The sequence below is a fragment of the Rhipicephalus microplus genome, chromosome 1, assembly GCF_043290135.1.
Source record: "Rhipicephalus microplus isolate Deutch F79 chromosome 1, USDA_Rmic, whole genome shotgun sequence".
Lineage (NCBI taxonomy): Eukaryota > Metazoa > Arthropoda > Arachnida > Ixodida > Ixodidae > Rhipicephalus > Rhipicephalus microplus.
In genome coordinates this window covers 55,843,898-55,858,924 of record NC_134700.1, presented here as the reverse complement: position 1 = coordinate 55,858,924, position 15,027 = coordinate 55,843,898, and the positions used below count along the sequence as shown (strand labels likewise).

The 15,027-nt window shown below is 46.9% G+C and overlaps 1 protein-coding gene across 5 annotated transcripts in view; it reads left to right on the top strand.

Annotated features, from left to right (window-relative positions):
* ATPCL (ATP-citrate synthase) overlaps nucleotides 1-15,027 on the top strand; it is a 208,168-nt gene that overhangs the window by 153,068 nt on the left and 40,073 nt on the right. For all 5 annotated transcript variants that reach the window (XM_037430039.2, XM_037430041.2, XM_037430045.2 and 2 more), the window contains 2 exons: nucleotides 4,637-4,730; nucleotides 9,486-9,791. In XM_037430039.2, the coding sequence (XP_037285936.1) occupies nucleotides 4,637-4,730; nucleotides 9,486-9,791 (400 nt within the window). The remainder of the gene's footprint in view (nucleotides 1-4,636; nucleotides 4,731-9,485; nucleotides 9,792-15,027) is intronic.

Genomic DNA, 15,027 nt, shown 5'->3' with positions numbered 1-15,027 from the left:
CTTGTGTGTGTGTGTGTGTGTGTGTGTGTGTGTGTGTGTGTGTGTGTGTGTGTGTGTGTGTGTGTGTGTGTGTGTGTGTGTGTGTGTGTGTGTGTGTGTGTGTGTGTGTGTGTGTGTGTGTGTGTGTGTGTGTGTGTGTGCAATGTGTGTGTGTGTAATGTGTGTGTATATGTATATATGTATATGTATGTAATGCTTTGTTTCAAAACAGCATTAACTAAAGTTGCCACTTTCGCTGCATAGGTTTTAACCAGTGCTTTCACGAGTCGATCGATTTGTGGCCTAGCGGAGCCTGAAAGGCAGCTTTGCCACAATGCTGGAATGTGATGGCTGCAAAAACAAAGGGGCCACTGTAACCGCGTAGCTGTAGTGTGATGTCTTTACGAATAGACACCCGAAATGCACACAGTACGGGATAAATGTAAGTAATAAACGTGGCAGTACGGCTCAATCGCAGATAACCCTTCTGATAGGCGTCTTCAGCTAGCTGCTCAATAGTGCATAAACCGTAGCGTTGCAAGTGACATGCATGTGACGCTATGATGAAAGGTAGACATGGCCCGACTCATAAGCCATGTTTATTCCATTTTTACTTCCTCTTCATTTGTATTTACCATCAGTCACTGCTTTCCTACGTCTCAGGATTCCCCCTCGCTCTGGAAGAATTCGCGTCAGAAAAACAACAAAACAACAAGAACACAGAGTGTTAAAGCCAAGAATGCCAAAATACGTCCTAGTTCTATTTCAGAAGGAAGTTCCTTAACTGGCACAAAAAATCCACAGCAGGGGGAAGCAGTCCGGCCATATCTAAGGGAACTCTGGTGGTTGCGGCTGGCTGTTGCGTTCTGGATGGCACAGCTACACCCTAGAGATGTGCACTGGTGATGACATGGGTTGAGTTCCTGTGAGGAACGCACAAGGTTGGGAGTCCCTGTAGCATTTGAAGTTCAGATGTCGAAGGCGTCGAATTGTGTTATGGCGGGAACAGACATGTGCTTTCAGTTTGCGTGTGCGATGGTCACGGGTGATAAAATGGTGTCTTGGTCTCTGCGTTGTACAGATGGTGCCTTCTCATCTCTTTCGTCATTTTCTGTGGTTTCAGAGCTGTAATCGAAGGCACAGTCTTGATCTCTTGTGCCAAATTGGTTTGTGGCGCCGATACCTTATGCGTGTATGCCTCATGCAATGTGTTTGCTTTAAGAGGCTCACTTTGCGTCGTCTTCCTTGTTGGTGTATCCGTTAGAGTGTCAGAAATCCTTGTACTCGTTTTTGCTGGCGTTGCTGCTGTTGCATCTGAACGTGCTGAGGTGGGAGCACTTCTTCAAGTTGTCAAGAGAACCTTGAACATCATGCCGGTTTTCTTGACAACTTGATGTGGTGTCCAGTCGGTAGCTGGTAGTCTGTGGGCTATTGTCATTTTGTTCGGGCAGTGAAGATAATGCTTCAGAGTTAATAGAAAGCTCTTCAGAGGCTTCTTCTGCACTATTCACTACGAAGGGCTCTTATTCACGACAAAGGTCAACATGGGATGTTCAATGCATCTGAGCCTTCTGCTTTGCTTCGACTGTCTAGTGGGTGTGCACCGAACGGTGATGCATGAACCCCTCCGAAAGCAGCATAGCTTAACAGGGTATTTTCATGAAAAGTCCGGTCATCTAACATGATCATGGCGTCCATATGAGGTAAATGATGAACGTTAGGAGCGCTTGAAGTGCCGCGTAATGGAAAACCGCGTGGTGTACCATGTACGCGAGACGAAGAATGAAGGGCATCAGGTGGATGAGTAATGTCTTTCATGTAATATGCTGGAGCGAGGACTTTGGAAATGCCGACTTTCGTGCAGAAGGGAGGCACGCTTGATTGTTGGGTTTTTCTCAAAATACGCATAGCCTTCTGTAAGTAAACTCATGTGCCAGTTCGTCTTGTGATAGTTCTCGATTCGCGCTGGGCTTCCGAATGCTTGAAGATTGCTTCAGGAATTGACGGTACAGTGCGGTTTTCTCCAGATGGTTGGCAATAAGTATGTCTTGGTCATAGTCGTTAAAATTAGTTATTATCTCTTCTTTTATATTTTGCCATGACTTTCGTTTTCAAAGATGTGGGTGAGGTAAAACTTAAATGCCTCACCGGAGATGTAGTCAGTCAATTTTTTTTTCCAAACTGCTAAGAAAGCCCACGAAATTAAAAAAAAAATACACAACTAGTGTGTTTACTTGCTGCGATTGTTCTGCTCTCAACTGGGCTTTGAGCGATTGAAATCCTTGCAGTGGTAGGCCAACTCTTGGTTTGTATCAGCAAATGGGCACGCGTGACTGTTCAAGGTGTAGCAAGCGCTATTATCAGCTTCTCAGCCTACCACTCCAATGGACTTAGTGAGTTGCAGCCACCGCTGATTTTGTTTGCTCTAACCACAGCCCAAAGCAGCATGATCGCGGCACGCGAATGCGGTTTTTTGTATTTTGCGAACTTTATTTGCAGCTTGAAAAAATTTTGTACGTACTTGTATTACAAGTGTAGGTTTTTGATGACTCTTGAACTTTGTAAATCCAATTTCTTGCCTAAAGTCCATATTTAGCAATGTAGTTGAATAATTCTAAATGACAACTTAGTTGGAAAAAAATTCTCTGCAACACGCTAGATGGTTGTCATCAATTTTCTTTGTCTGCCTTTAATATGGCATTTTTGACATCTTGGCGCCAGTTAGCTGGGACAACAGGTATATTATACCAGGACTGACGGCTCATCTAGTTTTCTCCAGCGGTTATGTGTACACCAATCTCAACAAAAACTGGCGCTGTTCTTCTGAAACCCAGCACCTGCTATGCAGTGGCTTACATTTGTCCCAAGCGTGTCACCTGCAACAAGTAGTCCACCCTTTTTCTGTGCTGCGAGGAGTCTTGTACATATGCATTTACTTTACTTGTGCAGGGACGTATATTTGGGTGCAAGTCGTTTGGGTGCAAGTCGCTCGGTTCTGTGCACCACATTTGGCCAACATAGTGACAGCTATGCTCTCTTGGGCAGTTTAGTTGCCTTAGCTATTTCTCAACTGCATGGCACATTTGTGCTGTCACCTATTGTGAGTGTGCAGTAGATTGAAGTCATAGCATTGAATGTTAAAGGGACACTAAAGGCAACTATTAAGTTGACGTTGATTGTTGAAATAGCGGTCCAGAAACCTCATAGTGTTACTTTTGTGCCAAGGAAGGGCCTATTTTGAAATAAAATCACGTTTTAGTAGTCCGCATTGGGTTAGCGCACTTCAAATTACCTGCCTCGAGAAGCGGACCGACCGTACCGACTCACGTCACTTTTGCCGTGCACAATGTTGCTCGGCTATAGTAGCAGCATGCTCGGCTATAGTGGCAGCAGCGGGAGCCACAGCAGCAACAACAGCCACTGATCAATTTCCAGCCATTGGCTTCGAGATTGCAGACATCTTTTGTTTGAACTGCGTCCCGCTAGATGACACCACCTGTCTCGTGCAATCACGGGAAAATTAAATTTTTGAACCACTCATGCCATACCCCATAGTAACACCCGACGGTTTTTTTTTCTATGAATCAAACAGAAACGGGCAACAGCATTTTATTGTATCTCTTGGTGTACGAAAGGTTCTTTATTTAGTGCAGCTAGATCGATTACTAGTGATTAATTGTAGGCGGTCCATCTGATGTCATTGAGATCATTTTGAAAATGTCCTACTGTGGCGCTTGTGTTCTTGTGCATTTACTTTAATTTCTCGGTAAGTAAGGCACTGTTGTTGATAATATTGTCGTTCTAGATGTTTTCATGCATTGAGTTTTCACTCTAACGTAAATTGTTATTTTACTTTAGTTTCCCTTTAATATGATCTCAAAAACAGCACAAATACCCATTTTTTCATGAGTGCGGACAAACTTGTTTTGACTTCTTTAACATATACTTGACTTTAACAATGCTGCTATGCCACACGTGCAGCCACACAAATACTAGTTGAAAATGCTTAGTGCAACAGTGTTGTCTGTGATCAGTCACACTTTCTTGTTATTTGGTGGCTGCCATCACATTTCTCGTCACCACGTGTGTTGAATCAATGGGTGGCAGGCATCTCCGAATGAAAAAGCAAAACAGCACCACAGCTTAAATGCTGGGGTGCACTTCAGGCAGGCAATCATATAACAGGAAGGCATTTTGCTGTTCATTGGTTTTAATTTGCTAAGTCAATGTGAGGTCTGTGCTCTTCTCTGATGGGCTTCTTTATTAATGTTAATGAAAAGCCCAGACGCTGTAGGGCTGTCAGCATGTTGAGTGTAACAGCACTTGATAATAGTTTAAGTGCTCCCAGGCTTACGTCTTGATTACTTAGCACTTTATATCTTTGACGGAAATGAACTATCACGGGTGCTTCAACTATCAAAAATGCATTAAGGTGACTTATAGCACCAATTGTAAGCTGACCTCACCGTCTAATTTTTTTGTCCCTACTTTCCTATTGGTTAATCTTTCCTCTACGCAAAGGTAGATTTATCTATTTCATTTTATAATTGCAGTGTACTCTGTAAATATTTCTGCCTCGCGTCCCTTTACTTTAGGTGGCGCTGTGCATTTTAATTTGAATCGAGTACAACTGAGCTATCTTTTCGTTTGTTTGCAGGAGTGTGTATGATGACTTGGTGGGAGCTGGTGTGATTGTGCCCTTGCCCGAGGTTCCACCCCCGACAGTGCCCATGGACTACAACTGGGCCAGGGTCAGTACCTCGGAGTGATGACCTCTGCCAAACCATCTGAACTCTTGTGTTGCAGTGATCCCGCTCCTGCGCCAAAGTGCGCCAAATCAGATTTACTGCACCATCCTGATAATATCAAGAAACATTGCACCAAACTGCGCCAAAGTCGAATTTGGGAGCATCTATCACCGGCAATAGCCACGCCGGCACGTCAATACATGTGCATCTTGTTCTCGGGGCCACCAAATTCACAATAACCTACCTGTTTAATTTCGCTGAAAAACTGTGGTGGCGCGTGCGTCCTAAAATCCTTGATGCTATGTTTGGTGCCGACGCAACTTGGTTGTGCAAGTCTGCCTAACGGCAAAACGCGCTCTCTTCAGGGGCTCGTGGCGTCTAGTTTAATCAGTAGTGTGAAACTGTGGCGGCGATTCATCGGCGGATGTCATCCATTTTAGGAATGCTGCTGAGAGTTCACATGAAGAGTTGCGCGGCACATAATAAAGCAATTATCACTAATAACTGCATGCGTGCCGCCAAAATGTCAGTCACGTCTATGTCTGGACATCACGATCTAATTTTCCGTGCTTCGCATCCGCAGAGAAACAGGTAAATGGTGCGAATGGGTTGACACCTTTTCTCTAATATACTTTATGCATGGATCATCAGACAGAAGAGCTTTTTCGTAATTCCTTCCACAAGCAGATCCGCATTTATAATTGCTGTGGCGGTAAAAGCCCCTAAATAACTCTGCCCTCTTGAACTCGAGGTTGCTAGGGTCCAAATTGAAAATTCTCGCGTGCTTTCTTTTTAAATGTAATCTCATTAATAAAATCATGCCTCCTGGTCGGCGCAGCTGCAAATCGGTTTTAATGCGCGCAGCTGTAGTGAGGCCATCGCTGGTGGCTCTGGTGTCGGAAGGCCTGTGAAGCGGCTACGCCTTGTTACATGTCTGCCTCTCGTTTTCTAGGGTCAATAGTTGGCGGTTAAAAAAAAAATGAACATCACGGCATCGCATTTATTGCTTCGTTTTGAAGGGAAAGGTGGAGGGGAGACTGCTGCATCGCTTAAAGTGCCTAGCTAGAGGGCGCTATCTCGAGGCATAATGAGACTGCTCGTTGACTTTCTGGGCTACTAGCATCTGCTTCGTGTTTAGATAGCTGACAGCACGAAAGCCTAAGCAACTATAGAGTTTCGTGATATCCGATCTAAAAGAATATACAATTTGTCAGTTTCACTTATGCTCTTAGGAGGTAATGTGAAACCGACAAACGGTATTGTTATACCAACTAATAAGGCTTGACGTCATCCGTGGGTAGTGCTAGTGGCGAGTTTGCCATTTCCAAGGTCCGCGCACTCACAAAAACTTGCTGCATGCGCTGTGTTCGATATCCGCGACTTGGGTGACTAGAGACTCCCGAAACATCTCCTGCACACCGATGCATGTATAGATGGAATCAGACTTTTCTGGAGTGCCCAGCCAGCCGCTCCAGCTGGTGTTTTCTTCAGAAATATGTTAAGAGAGACGCCGTAATGCTATCAGACATGGTCGTACCGCGTGTTGGGCTCTTGTGGTGTAATGTAAGCATCAACCGAAGCTTGTAGCTAACGTGAGATAGAAGCCCCGGCTGACAACAGTGTCAGCAGGAATGCACTCCGCTGCTCTAGACCAGTGTGATTCTATCTGTACAGCACGAACGGCACGTACGAATGGACCTCTGAAATGACAGGACGATGGTGTGGCCACCTTGCGATTTAGGCTCAGTGCATACCCTTATATGGCCGCTCTAGAAAGCGAAGCCCTTTTTCCACAGTCAGTTCGCGTTGAGAGTACAAGGTAGAAGGGTATACCAGTCGTAAATAGCACGTGCACCAGCTATCAGACCCTTAAAGTCAAAGCTCATAAGAACGCCCCCCCCCCCCCCCCCGGCTCGATCCTTCCTGTGCCTTGGACACTGGCGGCGCATTCCTTTCTGCTTGAATAACAATCGATGGGAGGCCTGGCATTCGGGGCGATGTTGTTACATCCGCCCTTTGTACAAAGAAGATGGGTCAGCTCTTCTTATCTCCGCAGGTCGTGGGTTCAAATCCCGGCTGCGGCGGCTGCATTTCCGATGGAGGCAGAAATGTTGTAGGCCCGTGTGCTCAGATTTGGGTGCACGTTAAAGAACCCCAGGTGGTCGAAATTTCCGGAGCCCTCCACTACGGCGTCTCTCATAATCATATGGTGGTTTTGAGACGTTGAACCCCAGAATAATTTTTGTCTTTGAATGTAAATAAACTTGCTTACCCTCTAGAATTTGAAGTTAGCTGCTCCGGATTGCTCCAAAATGGAAAGTTTTGCTGCTCCAATGGGCTCCAAATAAAATACTTTGCTGCTCTAAAGTGCTCCAAAATGAAAAATTTTACTGCTGCGCTGCCGCGGTGGTCTAATGGCTAAGGTACTCGGCTGCTGGCCCGCAGGTCGCGAGTTCGACACCCGGCTGCGGCGGCTGCATTTTCAATGGAGGCGGAAATGTAGGCGCAAGTACTCAGATTTGGATGCACGTTAAAGAACCCCAGGTGGTCGAAATTTCCGGAGCCCTCCACTATGGCGTCTCTCATAATCATATGGTGGTTTCAGACTTTTCTGGAGTGCCCAGCCAGCCGCTCCAGCTGGTGTTTTCTTCAGAAATATGTTAAGAGAGACGCCGTAATGCTATCAGACATGGTCGTACCGCGTGTTAGGCTCTTGTGGTGTAATGTAAGCATCAACCGAAGCTTGTAGCTAACGTGAGATAGAAGCCCCGGCTGACAACAGTGTCAGCAGGAATGCACTCCGCTGCTCTAGACCAGTGTGATTCTATCTGTACAGCACGAACGGCACGTACGAATGGACCTCTGAAATGACAGGACGATGGTGTGGCCACCTTGCGATTTAGGCTCAGTGCATACCCTTATATGGCCGCTCTAGAAAGCGAAGCCCTTTTTCCACAGTCAGTTCGCGTTGAGAGTACAAGGTAGAAGGGTATACCAGTCGTAAATAGCACGTGCACCAGCTATCAGACCCTTAAAGTCAAAGCTCATAAGAACGCCCCCCCCCCCCCCCCCCCCCCCGGCTCGATCCTTCCTGTGCCTTGGACACTGGCGGCGCATTCCTTTCTGCTTGAATAACAATCGATGGGAGGCCTGGCATTCGGGGCGATGTTGTTACATCCGCCCTTTGTACAAAGAAGATGGGTCAGCTCTTCTTATCTCCGCAGGTCGTGGGTTCAAATCCCGGCTGCGGCGGCTGCATTTCCGATGGAGGCAGAAATGTTGTAGGCCCGTGTGCTCAGATTTGGGTGCACGTTAAAGAACCCCAGGTGGTCGAAATTTCCGGAGCCCTCCACTACGGCGTCTCTCATAATCATATGGTGGTTTTGAGACGTTGAACCCCAGAATAATTTTTGTCTTTGAATGTAAATAAACTTGCTTACCCTCTAGAATTTGAAGTTAGCTGCTCCGGATTGCTCCAAAATGGAAAGTTTTGCTGCTCCAATGGGCTCCAAATAAAATACTTTGCTGCTCTAAAGTGCTCCAAAATGAAAAATTTTACTGCTGCGCTGCCGCGGTGGTCTAATGGCTAAGGTACTCGGCTGCTGGCCCGCAGGTCGCGAGTTCGACTCCCGGCTGCGGCGGCTGCATTTTCGATGGAGGCGGAAATGTAGGCGCAAGTACTCAGATTTGGATGCACGTTAAAGAACCCCAGGTGGCCGAAATTTCCGGAGCCCTCCACTATGGCGTCTCTCATAATCATATGGTGGTTTCGGGACGTTAAACCCCACATATCAATCAATCAATCAATGAATCCTTCTGCCCTGAGCAATATGACCGCCGCGGCTTCACTTTGATATATGGGCGCGTATGCGGGACCCCCACTCCAGAAGTTTCAGTATAGCCTCCTTGGCAGCATCAAAAAGAAATCGCGCTTTTACGCAGCCAATGTTATTCACACGCTTTATAGACGTTGCAGTTCTGCAAAAAATTGCTAACTAGATTTCCAATTGATAATGCTATTTGGGGGTTCAGAACATCTGATAAACCCTACACAAAAGCTTATAAACTCAACACAATGTTGTAGGCCCATGTGCTCAGATTTGGGTGCACGTTAAAGAACCCCAGGTGGTCGAAATTTCTAGAGCCCTCCACTACGGCGTCTCTCATAATCATATGGTGGTTTTGGGTTGTTAAACCCCACATATCAATCGAAAATTTTACTGCTCCAAAAATTGCTCCAAATCGGAAGACCTGGGTGGCATCACTGGTGTTGTTGTCCAGACTTGCACGTGGGAGCCTTGCAGTGAAGTATGCGCCGTGTGCTGGTTATGTCTTCTTCTGTGGCAAAGGGGGTATGGCATTTCACTTGGAATGAATCATTGCAAAAAAAAAAAAAAAAAAACTGTCAATATTCCTGAGATATTCAGCCCAAAATTTGATATTTTTCGTGTGTACTCATGCCAATAATGTGGCCTTGTCAGAAAACAATGGCTGAGTGGGGGCCCACATCTTTTCAGTGGACGTAGTGCAATGTGTCTTTTATAAACTCGGCCTTCTTTTCTTGTCTCTGCAAGTTATTTTCCTTGCACATCGCAAATTACCACTAGGCACTTTCTCCTTTGTTGCGCCCGTCATTGAAATAGGCACATGGATAGAGCTACCTTACAGAGGACAGTGTGACCCGCACAAAAATACCTTCATTGTAGCTGATCATGAATATTATGTTGGTTGGTTCCCTGCCCTGAACCATCACTGCAGGAGTTGGGCCTGATACGCAAGCCGGCTTCATTCATGACGAGCATTTGCGACGAGAGGGGCCAGGAGCTGCTCTACGCTGGCATCCCCATCACGACAGTCATCGAGAAGGAGTTGGGCATCGGGGGTGTGCTGAGCCTGCTGTGGTTCCAGCGCCGCCTGCCCCAGTACGCCTGCAAGTTTCTCGAGATGGTTCTCATGGTGACAGCCGACCACGGACCGGCTGTCTCGGGGGCCCACAACACTATAGTGTGTGCCCGTGCGGGCAAGGATCTCATCTCGTCCCTCGTCTCTGGTCTTCTCACGATCGTGAGTTTTCTCTTCATACATTCCCTGCTATGTCACTCTCTTGCGGCCTCTTTGCGTCTTGTTTTGCGCTAAAAAAAAATGATGCCCAGTCCTACAGTGATATGACCTTTGTCTAATGCCTTTATTTCTTAATCTTACACCATACACTCTACTTTGTGAGCAAAGAAGTCTGATCTTTGTGATGCAACCTGTTTCGTATGAAGTAAGGTTTCACCTGCTGGCAATAGACATCTTCATAAATGTCTGAAACCAGGAGAATGTCGCCAGACATATCGTATATATTCGCATTGTGAAAGCACTTTTCCTCCCGAAAAATCGCTCGTCCTGAACTTCTTGAGGACGAGAGAAAAGTGCGGTAGCATCAGAAAAAAGTTAAGTAGCTTAATTTTTCGCAATTCACATACACCTACACTGTTTGGAAGCAGCTTCTTTGTTGCACTTCAAGCGTCTTTGGTGGTTGATGCAATACGTTTTTCAAGCTGTCCTTGCACACTCTGCAAAAGCGTTTCGCGGCTTTCTTTTTTCGCAGTGTTTTGTTTAACCGCGACAGTGGTATCAGCTGTGATCTCACAGAGAAGTGTGCGCCAGTACGCCAAGTGTGTCGTAATATTGACGCTACGACACACCACGCACTTTCCAAACTTTGTGGCAAACTTGCATGATCACGCTGACATTGAAGCTTTTTTTTTTTGTTGCTGAAATAAATTCTTCAGACCATTCTATTTTGGAAAAAAATTGTCCAAGTTTTTTAGTGTGACAAAAATTATTTTAGTATGTTGTTACATACACATAATTTATTGATAGTAACAACAAACAAAATGCTAAACAAAAAAATTCCCCTATCTCCCCGAAGGAAATTATTGCATAACGGCGTTTCGCACGTGAGAACCCAGCATTAGAATTTTTTTTTTTTTTACACCGTGCAGCCAATAGCGCCGTTCGCCGCATGGGGCGTTTTTCTGTTGCGATAAATGCATACCGTAACCAGCTCCAGTAACTAGCGTGCACGATTAAAAAGATACTCTCAAGTGAACAAAACAAACGGCGTTCTCAGCTCGGCGTTGGCGTTTTACAGCGGCGCCTCAAGCATACAATTCCGGATGTTCTTGAGAGGCGCCCAGCCAGTGAATGGCCGAGAGTGAGGAGTGAGCAGACGAAAAAGTTGGAGCAGGGAGGAGAGAGAGCGAACGGCGAGAGGAGGGGCGAAGCACTACACTTGTCATCATACATGACGGCCATAATGTCAGCGTCTTATCAACACAAACGCTACACGAACGCTGGCAGCTCAAACCCTACAAATGCATTTTGAACACACACACGCTAGGGACACGCCAACCCACAATTGTTGCTAAGGGAGCGGGCGGTGGACGGATCCTGATGGACGCCTGACATAGCCCGACTAGGAAATACATTCGCATTTCAAACTCAAGAGACATCAATGCATGAAAACAATTTTGAAGTTTCCCGAAGCACAGCAACGCATGCTAAGAAAGGAAGAGATTGGAAAAAGCGTGCATTTTAAACCAGCCGAACCACGAATGCATTTGGGTGCACAAGTGGTTACCGGATCAATGTTTACCAAGTAAAAAAAAAGAACAGAAGAAATATTGATGCATGAAAAAAAAATCCACATGTACCGGAAGTATGTGCTGTCATAGTTTGGGTACAGGTGCCATAGTTCGAGTACACGTGTTTTTTTTCGTTTTTTTTTCCATGCGTGGAAAAGGCGCGCATGTTAAACAGAGGCATGGCCAAAACTCGTAAGGGGTTAACAGATCACGCTCAGTCGTGTCTTGGAAGTAGGAAATCTCTCTGTACAATTGAGCGTACTGTGCCGGCCACGTCATCAACAGAGGCACTGGGGTGCTTGTCTTTGCTGTGTGTGGTGTGTGTACTATGCAGTATAACCTCGTTACAACGGATCTGCTTACAACAGACATTCAGATACCGTATATCAATTGGCATCATTATGCCGACCTCCCTTTTTGCTCCACTGATTGAACTTCGTTTATTATAGATTATGGTACAACAGACATTTGGATATACATTCGAACCCCTTTATGAGAGACACTGATTTAAGAGACGAATGGGTATAAGGGACACAAGTCTGCCTACAGTAATACAGTCAAACCTCAATATATCGAACATGGATATATCGAATTATTGCCTATATCGAACGGTTCCTATATCACGCGGGAAATCGCATGCATTATTTATTTTTTATTTTGAACAAAGTTTGACATATAATGGTTATACAGTAAAAGCGCGTTAATTCGACACCCGTTAATTCGGAAATTCGGATAATTCGGACGGCTCTATTGGTCCCGGTCAAAGTGCATGTTAATCTATGGGACCAAACCTTCGTTATTTCATCGGAATTAGGCTCCGCACCTCTTAATTCGGACAAATGCTGACGGCTGCTGCTACACAAAGGTGTGTTAAAGCAGCGCTGGCACCACTGGAGGGAAACCGAAGCCTGAGTGGCATCGCCATCATCATCAACTAGTGGGGGCGATCGCAGCGTCACCGAACGTCGGCATCTTCTTTCTTCTCCACTCAGCGCCTCCGACGCCATTTTCCCTTGTGTTGTCGTGTCGGAACCATCTCTTCTTGCGGACTTCTCTTTTTCTTCCATTGTGACCGTATTTGCATGCCACCACCATCGTGCGCTACAGTGATGGCAACGCTGAAAAAGCGGCAGAACTAAGACGCGAAGAACTTGGCGACTAAAGTGGAAATTTCGGAAGCACTGAAGAACGGCGAATCGCAACAGCAGGTTATGACCAAGTACAACGTGAAGCGGAGCACGTTGGGAACGTACGTGAAAAATGAACAACAGATTCGACAAGCCTTCGAAAGCGAGAAGTTTCATGCCTCTAGAAAGCGGTTGCGAACCACAGCTCATCCCCAGCTCAAAGAAGCTTTGCTCTGATGGATTACTGACTGTCGCAACGCGCATCTGCCTTTGAGCGGACCTCTCATCATGGCGCAAGGTGAGAAGTACGCTGCAATGATGAACATTGAATCGTTCAAAGCGTCAGAAGGGTGGTTTGCGAGGTTTCGAGAGAGACACGAACTTGTCTTCAGGAGTGTGTGCGGCGAAAAGGCCAGAGTTGACGAAAGCGTGACCACCGAGTGGAGAAATGTGAAGCTGCTGGAGCACATTGCCGCATATGAACCACGTGACGTGTTCAATGCAGATGAAACTGCTCTATTTTTCAGAGCTCTGCACGACAAGACGGTGACTTTCAAAGGGGACGCGTGCATTTGTGGCAAGAAGTGCAAGCAAAGGATAACTGTGCTTCTTGCCGCCAATATGACTGGCACGGAGCGCTTGCCACTACTTGTCGTCGGGAAGGCGCTTAAGCCGCGTTGTTTTAAGAACGTCAAAAGCCTTCCTGTCGAGTACACAGCGAACAGGAAGGCATGGATGACATCGGACATTTTTCGCGGCTGGCTGCAGCAGTTGGACCGGCACTTCACGTCGAAGGAGCACAAAATAATTATGGTTGTTGACAACTGCAGTGCCTATAACTGTACAGTCGAACTGAAGAGCATAAAAGTAATTTTTTGCCGCCCAACACTACGTCTGCTCTTCAGCCGATAGACCAGGGTATCATTCACTACGTGAAGTCGAAGTACCGCAAGCACCTGCTAGAGCAAATGATCCTATGATCAGAAGCTGGAAAGTTGTACCAAGTGACTTACTCGGCGCAGTGCACATCATCGCCAACTGTTTTCGGCACAGCGCTTTTGTGAGGCCCGAGCATGCAGCAGTAGCTGACGATGGCATCGAGGAGGTGTCAGCCGAGTCCACTGACAATGACTGCCCGACTTTCGATGCTGTCCTTCCCACAGACGTGACCTTTCAGGACTACATTGCGATTGATCATGGTGTCGCCACAAGTGGTCTCCTGACCGATCAAGAGATTATTAATGATGTCACGGGCGCCCATGAAGACCACTATTCTGACGAAGAATCATGCGAGAAGATACAGCCGCGACCTCATCGCACCTCACCGGAAGTCTCAGAGGCGCTGTTAATATTAGAGGACGCTTGCCTGAACACTCCCGACAGCTTGCGTGCTGTTGGCCATTTGGAACAGTTAAGAAAAATTGTGATGTCAGCCGGAATCTGCACGAAAACGCAGACGACAATTACAAAATACTTCAACAAATAAAGGTATGCTTCTGCAGCTTTATTTTAAATGTTGTTTTCCCTGTTCATTCGTTAGTTCGGCATTCGGTTAATTCGGACAGTTTTTCCGGTCCCGTGAAATCCGAATTAACGAGCTTTTACTGTATTGAACTCAGCCACCCCAAACCGCCCGCGCTTCATTGACAGGCGGCGAGCTTTCCTGCAACTCTCGAAAGTAGCTGTAGAGCGGTGGGCGTTTACGAATGCCGCACACATCGGTGGCGCCGAAAGCGCCACTTTAACGTAGCGGCATACGCGCGCCGCAGCCTTGCGGTAGAGGTTCTTGAATGAGCAAAGTGAAGAGAAAAGCGCGGAGCTGTTATTGTCTTTCAATACGAAGGCACCGACACGGCTTCGCGCGGGGGAAGGGGGAGTGGGAGGTAAAGATTGAGGAGGAAAGTATAGGGACGCAGACGACTGTCTGGGACGCGGCCCGTGCTGCCGCCAGGAAAGAGAAAGCAGTCAGGCGAGCCAGCATGGGTGCGCCATGTGCGCGCTTTACACCCGGACTCACACCGCAGCCTTGCAGCTTGCAGTCGTTGCAGTCTCTATGGTGTCAACGGCACACTGCGCACTTGTTGCAAGCTCCTCCCCCGTGGCATCGGCAGGCAACGGTCGTTGGGCTCGCAGTGTTCATGCGTTCGGAGTTAGGCCTGTCGCGCGCTGTGGTGCGCGACTGGCCTAACTCCGAACGGCGGAGCTCACGGATGTGGAGATTGTCGCCGAAGCTACTGCTGGGCAGCCAAATGAAGACTCTGCCGAGGTGGATCCCGCAAGCGCTGATGGTGCCCCGCTGCTGACATCAGCTGAGGTCGTAGCTGCCTTGGCCCTTGTGCGCCGTTACTGCGGCGCAATTGAAGGCACCGGCCTATCACTTATGGATCGCCTGGACTATATTGAGGACGCAGTCGTCAAACACGCCATGGCCAACAAAAAGCAGGCTACTCTTTTTCAATATTTTAAACCAACACAATAAATACTATGTTTAAATCATCAAGTGAGTATTTACTGCACCACGCTGGAACGGTTCGTTGGTTG